Genomic DNA, 12,734 nt, shown 5'->3' on the forward strand with positions numbered 1-12,734 from the left:
AATTTGTTTTACAATCAAAAATGGCTGACTGGCAAGCATTTTCAATCATACAATGTTTTTTTTTTGAAAATGTTGCATTTTGGACAGGATTTGTCGGTTTTCATTCAAATTTGAAAGATGTTGAGATACATGTCCATGATGATTTGTTTGGTGTTTGAATCCAAAATGACCAACTGGCATCCATCTTGTTTTTCCAAATTGTATTGTTGACATGTTTTTTTCCTCTTCAAAATCTACATGTCTATGACAATTAGTTTCACAGTCAAATCAAAGGTGGCTGACTGCCTATAATCTTGCTTTTTGACCATACTACCATATCTCTGTACATGAGCCTGGACAAGGGAAATTCAATTTGGATACAAAAAAATGCATGAATAGCATATCCTGTTTAATTTCTGACCAAATATTTCGATTTTGGAAGAGTCATTCAATACATCTAACTTAGACCAGCCAATTATTCACTTTGAATTATTTAGTTTGGCATGAAAAACATTTCCCCTATTTTTATTAACAATGACTTGTCCAATATTTAAAATATATTTATTTAAAAAAAAAATATTATAACTCTCAGTTGCAGAGCGCAAAGTGAGACTAAGTCATGCCAATGTCTGACATAAAATAATAACAGCATACATCATGTTTATATCCTAACAGTTTGTTCAAATGGGTTAAAACTTGGTACTTGAATGTCTAATACTAATTTGGAAATAATCTTCATATGTTAATTAATGCAGAGAGCTGTAATGAGACAGTTCCCTGATTAATGTAATATTTATACTAATCCACTATATTCATCATGATTTGTGATATCCTAACAGTTTGTTCAAATGAGTAAAAACTTGGTACATGCATACATTTATGTAGCTGAATATCTAAAAAAAATTTGGATTTAATAAACTTATGTTAATTAGCTAATTGGCATACTAATTAACTCATTTCAGCATATTTAATTAATATCCTAACAATTGGTTAAAACTTGGTACATGCACGTCTTTTTTGTAGTTGAATATCTAACACTACTTTTTAATTAATCTGCATCTGTTAATTATATAGGTAATATGCATACTAATTAACTCATTTCAGCATATTTAATAAATATCCAACAATTGGTTAAAACTGGGTACATGCATACTGTTTTGTAGTTGAATATCCAACACTACTTTTTAATTAATCTGCATATGTTAATTAGGTCATATGCATACTAATTAACTACTTTCAGCATGTTTAGTTGATTTTATTTGATATTTAGCTTAAATGCTTTAGGATATGCATACTGTATGCATATGCTACGTTCACACGTTAGCATTTTATCGAAGCCCAACGACTCAAGCCGGCTCGAGCCAGCAAAAATGGCCTTGTAAACACGTTCGGCTCGAGCCAAGTTTGGCTCCACTAAACCCTCGGGGTTGAACTCCAATAGGGTTGAGTCCTGACATAGCTCCGATCGTGTAAACGCATCGGGCCCAACTATCGGAGCAAAAATCACGCCCTCAATCATCTTCTTCGAGTAACCTCTCATTTCAATTATGGCGGAGACAACAATTTTCATAGGTACGCGTCCTAATATATAGTAATGAATTATTGTGATAGATTGATAGCTCAATGGGAAACAAATAATGGCGTACGAAATTATGCGACAAAAACTTGAAAGAACGACTGAACGGAAACTTTTTAAAGACAATAAAGATAAAAATCATAGAAGCGATCGCGGTACGATGACATGTTCCTGGTAGGTTTAGATTCATCCATAGTTTCTCTATGATAGATAGAGAGAATCTGTGATTCTTCCTAGTAGTTTACATATCACTACAGTTGAATAGTTACAAAATGGTAATTTTGCATGACATTAACTTGAGTGAATAGGCTGTATTAAACGCATTTTAGCTGCAGTGTTTTCTGTTAATTCGAGATACTAGTACCTAAATCATAATACCAGTCATTGTCTTTTCTACCTCCATGCTCAGGCTCTTTTTTCTCCGAGCTCAACAGCATCATGCCATGTAAAGAAAAAACACAAGCACGACACTAAAATCATTTTCAGTCAATAATTATTCAAGGGCACTGTTCCGTTGGACTCTGATCTCGATCGGTTCCCGACCGTATGAACGCACTGGAGATAATCTCTTGTTAATCCGTGGAAGGAGAAGTAGGTAGTTCGGCTCCAATAGAATGCTGCCGTGTGAACATACTAATAGTTGAATCTCTAAAACTATTTTGGAATTAAGCTGATTATGTTAATAAACTAATTTACATATAAAGTAGTATTTGCATGCTGAGGCGGACATACCGGTAGTTACATGTTAGTTCTTCAGAAAGCATGGATGAATATTGAATTCACTTCACAGAGAAGCACTTTTAGTATCTCTAGTTTTTGTCAGTAAACCAATCCATGAGCCTTAGTATATAGACTTTCCATGGTGATATAATACAGTATTTTTACCCTGCAATGTTTTTATACTGCCCTCAACAATGTACTGGGGAGTGTTGTAGATACTTGCGAATATGCCCATACACATACATTTAACAGAATTTGAAGAAAGCTTCTGTGAAAAACCTCCTCCATCTCTAGATGAGAGCAATATGCTCAGCCTTTGTCCAGGTAAAGTCAAATCAACCTACGGTATTTCCCTTTCCTTCTTTTCCAAAGGGTGATTGGTCCGCTGAGTAACTTTGAAGAATTTGGTTCACTATATGGGTGCACAACGAATGATGAAATGAACAGGGAAGACAAATGCTCAGTTTGGTGAAGACTGTCTCAACTCGACCAATAATTAATTTAAATAATTATTTTGACAAAAATGATGTATACAATGCAACACATATTTGTTTATTATAATCTAGTTTTCCCAGTTTAAATCACAAATTGGGTTGCTAATTGGGGAAAACAACAGATTTATTGAGGAGGGTAATTCTTAGTACATTTTGTCAAAGATAAGTAGATATATTAATAACTCACAACCACAGTGCCGGAACACTGAACCAATCAAAATATGAAGATATAAACAATGAGATTACACTTACCTGCATGTTAATCAAAATTAGTTGTTACATACAAAATTATATTTTAGAGCTTTGATGCCAATATATTCTAGGTAATGCCCACATGTTTCATTAGAATTATTGTGGACTTAAGACAGTTAGTAGTATTTAGAATTCTTACCAGGCTTTGCCATATTGTCATGATGTGAAAACATTAATGTGATTGTATATTTGTACTCGTCCACATTGAATAATAATTGAAGAATGTGGCAATGGATACTTGATTATCAAGTACATACAGTTCAGTACAGTTCTCCGCATTTCTGGAGAAGATCTCCAATAGCAACTATATGTGATTTTCAGTACAACATTGGCATTATTATTCCATTGTGCATTGTATCTGCTTTTTTTTATCAAGATGTACATTATCTATAATAAAGTCACATGATTTGCAGTCTCTCTTGTAAACATACCTTCTTAAGATTCCCCCAAATGCCCATACCCATGTTTTACACAGGTAGGTGATGAAATAGACTTGGCAAGGCATGGGCTGAACAGGCAAGGCAAGGCAAATCCTGAGTGGATAGAATGAAGTAGACTTGACAAGGCATGGGCTGAACAGGTAGGGCAAGTCTGAGTGGATAGAATGAAGTAGACTTGGCAAGGCATAGGCTGAACAGGTAAGGCAGGTCTGGAGTGGATAGAATGAAGTAGACTTGGCAAGGCATGGGCTGAACAGGTAAGGCAAGTCTGGCGTGAATAGAATGAAGTAGACTTGGCAAGGCATAGGCTGAACAGGTAAGGCAGGTCTGGAGTGGATAGAATGAAGTAGACTTGGCAAGGCATGGGCTGAACAGGTAAGGCAAGTCTGGCGTGAATAGAATGAAGTAGACTTGGCAAGGCATAGGCTGAACAGGTAAGGCAGGTCTGGAGTGGATAGAATGAAGTAGACTTGGCAAGGCATGGGCTGAACAGGTAAGGCAAGTCTGGAGTGGATAGAATGAAGTATACTTGACAAGGCATAGGCTGAACAGGTAGGGCAAATCTGGAGTGGATAGAATGAAGTAAACTTGTCGAGGCATGGTCTGAACAGGTAAGGCAAGTCTGGAGTGAATAGAATGAAGTAGACTTGTCAAGGCATGGTCTGAACAGGTAAGGCAAGTCTGGAGTGGATAAAATGAAGTAGACTTGTCAAGGCATGGGCTGAACAGGTAAGGCAAGTCTGGAGTGAATAGAATGAAGTAGACTTGTCAAGGCATGGGCTGAACAGGTAGGGCAAGTCTGGAGTGGATAAAATGAAGTAGACTTGTCAAGGCATGGGCTGATAAGGTAAGGCAAGTCTGAAGTGAATAGAATGAAGTAGACTTGACAAGGCATGGGTTGAACAGGTAAGGCAAGTCTGGAGTGGATAAAATGAAGTAGACTTGTCAAGGCATGGGCTGAACAGGTAAGGCAAGTCTGGAGTGGATAAAATGAAGTAGACTTGTCAAGGCATAGGCTGAACAGGTAAGGCAAGCCTGGAGTGGATAGAATGAAGTAGACTTGGCAAGGCATGGGCTGAACTGGTAAGGCAAGTCTGGAGTGGACAGAATGAAGTAGACTTGGCAAGGCAAGTCTGGAATGAAGTAGACTTGGCAAGGCATGGGCTAAACAGGTAAGTCAGGTCTGAAGTAGACTTGGCAAGGCATGGGCTGAACAGGTAAGGCAAGTCTGGAGTGGATAGAATGAAGTATACTTGACAAGGCATAGGCTGAACAGGTAAGGCAAATCTGGAGTGGATAGAATGAAGTAAACTTGTCGAGGCATGGTCTGAACAGGTAAGGCAAGTCTGGAGTGAATAGAATGAAGTAGACTTGTCAAGGCATGGTCCGAACAGGTAAGGCAAGTCTGGAGTGGATAAAATGAAGTAGACTTGTCAAGGCATGGGCTGAACAGGTAAGGCAAGTCTGGAGTGAATAGAATGAAGTAGACTTGTCAAGGCATGGGCTGAACAGGTAGGGCAAGTCTGGAGTGGATAAAATGAAGTAGACTTGTCAAGGCATGGGCTGATAAGGTAAGGCAAGTCTGAAGTGAATAGAATGAAGTAGACTTGACAAGGCATGGGTTGAACAGGTAAGGCAAGTCTGGAGTGGATAAAATGAAGTAGACTTGTCAAGGCATGGGCTGAACAGGTAAGGCAAGTCTGGAGTGGATAAAATGAAGTAGACTTGTCAAGGCATAGGCTGAACAGGTAAGGCAAGCCTGGAGTGGATAGAATGAAGTAGACTTGGCAAGGCATGGGCTGAACAGGTAAGGCAAGTCTGGAGTGGACAGAATGAAGTAGACTTGGCAAGGCAAGTCTGGAATGAAGTAGACTTGGCAAGGCATGGGCTAAACAGGTAAGTCAGGTCTGAAGTAGACTTGGCAAGGCATGGGCTGAACAGGTAAGGCAAGTCTGGAGTGGATAGAATGAAGTATACTTGACAAGGCATAGGCTGAACAGGTAAGGCAAGTCTGGAGTGGATAGAATGAAGTATACTTGGCAAGGCATAGGCTGAACAGGTAAGGCAAGTCTGGAGTGGATAAAATGAAGTAGACTTGGCAAGGCATGGGCTGAACAGGCAAGGCAAGTCTGGAGTGGATAGAATGAAGTAGACTTGGCAAGGCATAGGCTGAACAGGTAAGGCAGGTCTGGAGTGGATAGAATGAAGTAGACTTGGCAAGGCATAGGCTGAACAGGTAAGGCAAGTCTGGAGTGGATAAAATAAAGTATACTTGGCAAGGCATATGCTGAACAGGTAAGGCAAGTCTGGAGTGGATAAAATGAAGTAGACTTGACAAGGCATAGGCTGAACAGGTAAGGCAAGTCTGGAGTGGATAGAATGAAGTAGACTTGGCAAAGCATAGGCTGAACAGGTAAGGCAGGTCTGGAGTGGATAGAATGAAGTAGACTTGGCAAGGCATAGGCTGAACAGGTAAGGCAAGTCTGGAGTGGATAAAATAAAGTAGACTTGACAAGGCATAGGCTGAACAGGTAAGGCAAGTCTGGAGTGGATAAAATAAAGTGCATGCCTCCATGGACTGATCTCGGATGTGTATGTATCAGTAACTCTTATTTTGCCAAAACTGATGAGAAGTATTTGCAGAATTCAACCTCAGCCGGTATGGGGAATGAGTATTACCAATTGTTTACTTGGTCACAATGTTGTCGAATTGGTTTTCATGTATTGGTATTACTACTCTTTTTTGTTAGATTGACGGTGAATTAACAAAATCTGAAAACATCGCCGATTTGGGTGGAATTAAACAAGCCTTTTATGTAAGTACCTAGTGTGTATTGGTGTCTTTTATCTGTGTTTGTAAGTACCCACTGTGTATTGGTGTCCTTTATCTGTGTTTGTAAGTACCCAGTGTGTATTGGTGTCCTTTATCTGTGTTTGTAAGTACCCAGTGTGTATTGGTGTCTTTTATCTGTGTTTGTAAGTACCTAGTGTGTATTGGTGTCCTTTATCTGTGTTTGTAAGTACCCAGTGTGTATTGGTGTCCTTTATCTGTGTTTGTAAGTACCCAGTGTGTATTGGTGTCCATTGTCTGTGTTTGGAAGTGCCCAGTGTGTATTGGTGTTTTTTATCTGTGTTTGTAAGTACCCACTGTGTATTGGTGTCCATTATCTGTGTTTGGAAGTACCCAGTGTGTATTGGTGTCATTCATCTGTGTTTAAAAGTACCCAATATATATTGGTGTCCTTCATCTGTTTGAAAGTACCCAGTGTATATTGGTGTCCTTTATCTGTGTTTGTAAGTACCCAGTGTGTATTGGTGTCCATTGTCTGTGGTTGGAAGTACCCAGCGTGTATTGGTGTCCTTCATCTGTGTTTAGAAGTACCCAGTGTGTATTGGTGTCCTTTATCTGTGTTTGTAAGTACCCAGTGTGTATTGTGTCCTTTAGCTGTGTTTGGAAGTACCCAGTGTGCATTGGTGTCTTTTAGCTGTGTTTGGAAGTACCCAGTGTGTATTGGTGTCCTTTATCTGTGTTTGGAAGTGCCCAGTGTATTGGTGTCCTTTATCTGTGTTTGTAAGTACCCAGTGTGTATTGGTGTCCTTTAGCTGTGTTTGGAAGTACCCAGTGTGTATTGGTGTTTTTTATCTGTGTTTGAAAGTACCCAGTGTGTATTGGTGTCCTTTATCTGTGTTTGTAAGTACCCAGTGTGTATTGGTGTCCTTTAGCTGTGTTTGGAAGTACCCAGTGTGTATTGGTGTTTTTTATCTGTGTTTGAAAGTACCTAGTGTGTATTGGTGTCCTTCATCTGTGTATGTAAGTACCCAGTATCTATTGGTGTTTTTTATCTGTGTTTGTAAGTACCCAGTGTGTATTGATGTCCTTTATCTGTGTTTGTAAGTACCCAGTGTGCATTGGTGTCTTTTATCTATGTTTGTAAGTACCCAGTGTGCATTGGTGTCCTTTATCTGTGTTTGTAAGTACCCAGTGTGTATTGGTGTCTTTTATCTGTGTTTGTAATTACCCAGTGTGCATTGGTGTTTTTTATCTGTGTTTGTAAGTACCCAGTGTGTATTGGTGTTTTTTATCTGTGTTTGTAAGTACCCAGTATCTATTGGTGTTTTTTATCTGTGTTTGTAAGTACCCAGTGTGCATTGGTGTCTTTTATCTATGTTTGTAAGTACCCAGTGTGCATTGGTGTCCTTTATCTGTGTTTGTAAGTACCCAGTATCTATTGATGTCCTTTATCTGTGTTTGTAAGTACCCAGTGTGTATTGGTGTCCTTTATCTGTGTTTGTAAGTACCCAGTGTGTAGTGGTGTCCTTTATCTGTGTTTGTAAGTACCCAGTGTGTAGTGGTGTCCTTTATCTGTGTTTGTAAGTACCCAGTATCTATTGGTGTCCTTTATCTGTGTTTGTAATTACCCAGTGTGCATTGGTGTCCTTTATCTATGTTTGTAAGTACCCAGTGTGTATTGGTGTCCTTTATCTGTGTTTGTAAGTACCCAGTGTGCATTGGTGTCTTTTATCTGTGTTTGTAAGTACCCAGTATCTATTGGTGTCCTTTATCTGTGTTTGTAAGTACCCAGTGTGTATTGGTGTTTTTTATCTGTGTTTGTAAGTACCCAGTGTGCATTGCTTTCCCTTTTGGTTTCCTTTTTCTGTGTTTGGAAGTACGCAGTGTGTAATAGTGTTCATTATCTGTGTTTGTAAGTACCCAGTTTTTGTGTCCTTTATGTGCGTTTGGAAGTTGCAACATTGTGTCATACCTTGCTGTGTCTTTTAGAAATATCATTAAATTTAATTCTGCTATGATGATAGTATTTTATTAATTATTTTAATTGCTTGAATGTAGGCATATAACAACTACTATTTAGCCCGAAACCTTGATGTAGGATTAATTCCAGGATTTAGAAGTAATGACGAAGTACTCTTTTTAGCATTTTCACAGGTAAATATTATTATGATGTTTTACATACACTACATACAGTAAGACAGAATTATGAACAGAAATCAAAGAAAAGTTTGATGAACAGAAATCTTTAAATTATCATGCAGCTCTACCCCTATCATTGTTGAAAGAATTTCTCGTTTATTTAAGTTGCTGTCTGTCTAAGTCTGGGTTGATTTTTTTTATCCATAGGGCTGGTGCAATAAGTATACAACAGAATACTTGGAGCAAATGTTGGTATCAGACCCTCACTCTCCAGCTATGTACAGGTACTACATTATTTCAGTACTTCACTGATTATTTTTACCAACTTCCTAATCAGTACATTTCCTATAACTTACAGTCAGCTGTTAGTATATACCATTGGTATACATTGTACATTTTTGATTACATGTCCATGGCAATTTGTTTTACAATCAAAAATGGCTGACTGGCAAGCATTTTCAATCATACAATGTTTTTTCAAATTTGAAAGATGTTGAGATACATGTCCATGATGATTTGTTTGGTGTTTGAATCCAAAATGACCAACTGGCATCCATCTTGTTTTTCATTCAATACATCTAACTTAGACCAGCCAATTATTCATTTTGAATTATTTAGTTTGGCATGAAAAACATTTCCCCTATTTTTATTAACAATGACTTGTTGTCCAATATTTAAAATATATTTATTTAAAAAAATAATATTATAACTCTCAGTTGCAGAGCGCAAAGTGAGACTAAGTCATGCCAATGTCTGACATAAAATAATAACAGCATACAGCATGTTTATATCCTAACAGTTTGTTCAAATGGGTTAAAACTTGGTACTTGAATGTCTAATACTAATTTGGAAATAATCTTCATATGTTAATTAATGCAGAGAGCTGTAATGAGACAGTTCCCTGATTAATGTAATATTTATACTAATCCACTATATTCATCATGATTTGTGATATCCTAACAGTTTGTTCAAATGAGTAAAAACTTGGTACATGCATACATTTATGTAGCTGAATATCTAAAAAAAAATTGGATTTAATAAACTTATGTTAATTAGCTAATTGGCATACTAATTAACTCATTTCAGCATATTTAATAAATATCCTAACAATTGGTTAAAACTTGGTACATGCACATCTTTTTTGTAGTTGAATATCTAACACTACTTTTTAATTAATCTGCATCTGTTAATTATATAGGTAATATGCATACTAATTAACTCATTTCAGCATATTTAATAAATATCCAACAATTGGTTAAAACTGGGTACATGCATACTGTTTTGTAGTTGAATATCCAACACTACTTTTTAATTAATCTGCATATGTTAATTAGGTCATATGCATACTAATTAACTACTTTCAGCATGTTTAGTTGATTTTATTTGATATTTAGCTTAAATGCTTTAGGATATGCATACTGTATGCATATGCTACGTTCACACGATAGCATTTTATCGAAGCCCAACGACTCAAGCCGGCTCGAGCCAGCAAAAATGGCCTTGTAAACACGTTCGGCTTGAGCCAAGTTCGGCTCCACTAAACCCTCGGGGTTGAACTCCAATTGGGTTGAGTCCTGACATAGCTCCGATCGTGTAAACGCATCGGGCCCAACTATCGGAGCAAAAATCACGCCCTCAATCATCTTCTTCGAGTAACCTCTCATTTCAATTATGGCGGAGACAACAACTTTCATAGGTACGCGTCCTAATATATAGTAACGAATTATTGTGATAGATTGATAGCTCAATGGGAAACAAAAAATGGCGTACGAAATTAAACTTTTTAAAGACAATAAAGATAAAAATCATAGAAGCGATCACGGTACGATGACGTGTTCCTGGTAGGTTTAGATTCATCCATAGTTTCTCTATGATAGATAGAGAGAATCTGTGATTCTTCCTAGTAGTTTAGATATCACTACAGTTGAATAGTTACAAAATGGTAATTTTGCATGACATTAACTTGAGTGAATAGGCTGTATTAAACGCATTTTAGCTGCAGTGTTTCCTGTTAATTCGAGATACTAGTACCTAAATCATAATACCAGTCATTGTCTTTTCTACCTCCATGCTCAGGCTCTTTTTTCTCCGAGCTCAACAGCATCATGCCATGTAAAGAAAAAACACAAGCACGACACTAAAATCATTTTCAGTCACTAATTATTCAAGGGCATTGTTCCGTTGGACTCTGATCTCGATCGGTTCCCGACCGTATGAACGCACTGGAGATAATCTCCTGTTAATCCGTGGAAGGAGAAGTAGGTAGTTCGGCTCCAATAGAATGCTGCCGTGTGAACATACTAATAGTTGAATCTCTAAAACTATTTTGGAATTAAGCTGATTATGTTAATAAACTAATTTACATATAAAGTAGTATTTGCATGCTGAGGCGGACATACCGGTAGTTACATGTTAGTTCTTCAGAAAGCATGGATGAATATTGAATTCACTTCACAGAGAAGCACTTTTAGTATCTCTAGTTTTTGTCAGTAAACCAATCCATGAGCCTTAGTATATAGACTTTCCATGGTGATATAATACAGTATTTTTACCCTGCAATGTTTTTATACTGCCCTCAACAATGTACTGGGGAGTGTTGTAGATACTTGCGAATATGCCCATACACATACATTTAACAGAATTTGAAGAAAGCTTCTGTGAAAAACCTCCTCCATCTCTAGATGAGAGCAATATGCTCAGCCTTTGTCCAGGTAAAGTCAAATCAACCTACGGTATTTCCCTTTCCTTCTTTTCCAAAGGGTGATTGGTCCGCTGAGTAACTTTGAAGAATTTGGTTCACTATATGGGTGCACAACGAATGATGAAATGAACAGGGAAGACAAATGCTCAGTTTGGTGAAGACTGTCTCAACTCGACCAATAATTAATTTAAATAATTATTTTGACAAAAATGATGTATACAATGCAACACATATTTGTTTATTATAATCTAGTTTACCCAGTTTAAATCACAAATTGGGTTGCTAATTGGGGAAAACAACAGATTTATTGAGGAGGGTAATTCTTAGTACATTTTGTCAAAGATAACTAGATATATTAATAACTCACAACCACAGTGCCGGAACACTGAACCAATCAAAATATGAAGATATAAACAATGAGATTACACATACCTGCATGTTAATCAAAATTAGTTGTTACATACAAAATTATATTTTAGAGCTTTGATGCCAATATATTCTAGGTAATGCCCACATGTTTCATTAGAATTATTGTGGACTTAAGACAGTTATTAGTATTTAGAATTCTTACCAGGCTTTGCCATATTGTCATGATGTGAAAACATTAATGTGATTGTATATTTGTACTCGTCCACATTGAATAATAATTGAAGAATGTGGCAATGGATACTTGATTATCAAGTACATACAGTTCAGTACAGTTCTCCGCATTTCTGGAGAAGATCTCCAATAGCAACTATATGTGATTTTCAGTACAACATTGGCATTATTATTCCATTGTGCATTGTATCTGCTTTTTTTTATCAAGATGTACATTATCTATAATAAAGTCACATGATTTGCAGTCTCTCTTGTAAACATACCTTCTTAAGATTCCCCCAAATGCCCATACCCATGTTTTACACAGGTAGGTGATGAAATAGACTTGGCAAGGCATGGGCTGAACAGGCAAGGCAAGGCAAATCCTGAGTGGATAGAATGAAGTAGACTTGACAAGGCATGGGCTGAACAGGTAAGGCAAGTCTGAGTGGATAGAATGAAGTAGACTTGACAAGGCATGGGCTGAACAGGTAAGGCAAGTCTGGCGTGAATAGAATGAAGTAGACTTGGCAAGGCATAGGCTGAACAGGTAAGGCAGGTCTGGAGTGGATAGAATGAAGTAGACTTGGCAAGGCATGGGCTGAACAGGTAAGGCAAGTCTGGAGTGGATAGAATGAAGTAGACTTGGCAAGGCATAGGCATAGGCTGAACAGGTAAGTCAGGTCTGGAGTGGATAAAATAAAGTAAACTTGGCAAGGCATAGGCTGAACAGGTAAGGCAGGTCTGGAGTGGATAAAATGAAGTAAACTTGGCAAGGCATAGGCTGAACAGGTAAGGCAAGTCTGGAGTGGATAAAATGAAGTAGACTTGGCAAGGCATGGGCTGAAGGGGTAAGGCAAGTCTGGAGTGGATAAAATAAAGTAGACTTGTCAAGGCATGGGCTGAACAGGTAAGGCAAGTCTGGAGTGGATAAAATAAAGTAGACTTGACAAGGCATAGGCTGAACAGGTAAGGCAAGTCTGGAGTGGATAAAATAAAGTAGACTTGACAAGGCATAGGCTGAACAGGTAAGGCAAGTCTGGAGTGGATAACATAAAGTAGA

The 12,734-nt window shown here is 37.7% G+C and overlaps 2 protein-coding genes across 2 annotated transcripts in view; both read left to right on the top strand.

The window, feature by feature from the left end:
• Window positions 1-3,436, top strand: part of LOC100374393 (endothelin-converting enzyme homolog) — a 44,423-nt gene extending 40,987 nt beyond the window's left edge. Inside the window, exon 17 of the mRNA XM_085502675.1 lies at window positions 2,648-3,436. Within this exon, the coding sequence (XP_085358801.1) occupies window positions 2,648-2,747 (100 nt within the window). The 3' untranslated portion in view covers window positions 2,748-3,436. The remainder of the gene's footprint in view (window positions 1-2,647) is intronic.
• A 2,590-nt stretch (window positions 3,437-6,026) lies between these two features.
• LOC146739263 (neprilysin-3-like) lies at window positions 6,027-11,309 on the top strand. The gene is made up of 5 exons (XM_085502676.1): window positions 6,027-6,053; window positions 6,212-6,277; window positions 8,311-8,406; window positions 8,599-8,675; window positions 11,151-11,309. The coding sequence occupies exons 1-5, from the start codon at window positions 6,027-6,029 to the stop codon at window positions 11,248-11,250; spliced, it is 366 nt and encodes a 121-aa protein (XP_085358802.1). The 3' UTR covers window positions 11,251-11,309.
• Window positions 11,310-12,734: the final 1,425 nt, after the last annotated feature.

The sequence above is a fragment of the Saccoglossus kowalevskii genome, chromosome 8 (genome assembly GCF_978046115.1).
Source record: "Saccoglossus kowalevskii chromosome 8, keSacKowa6.1, whole genome shotgun sequence".
NCBI lineage: Eukaryota > Metazoa > Hemichordata > Enteropneusta > Harrimaniidae > Saccoglossus > Saccoglossus kowalevskii.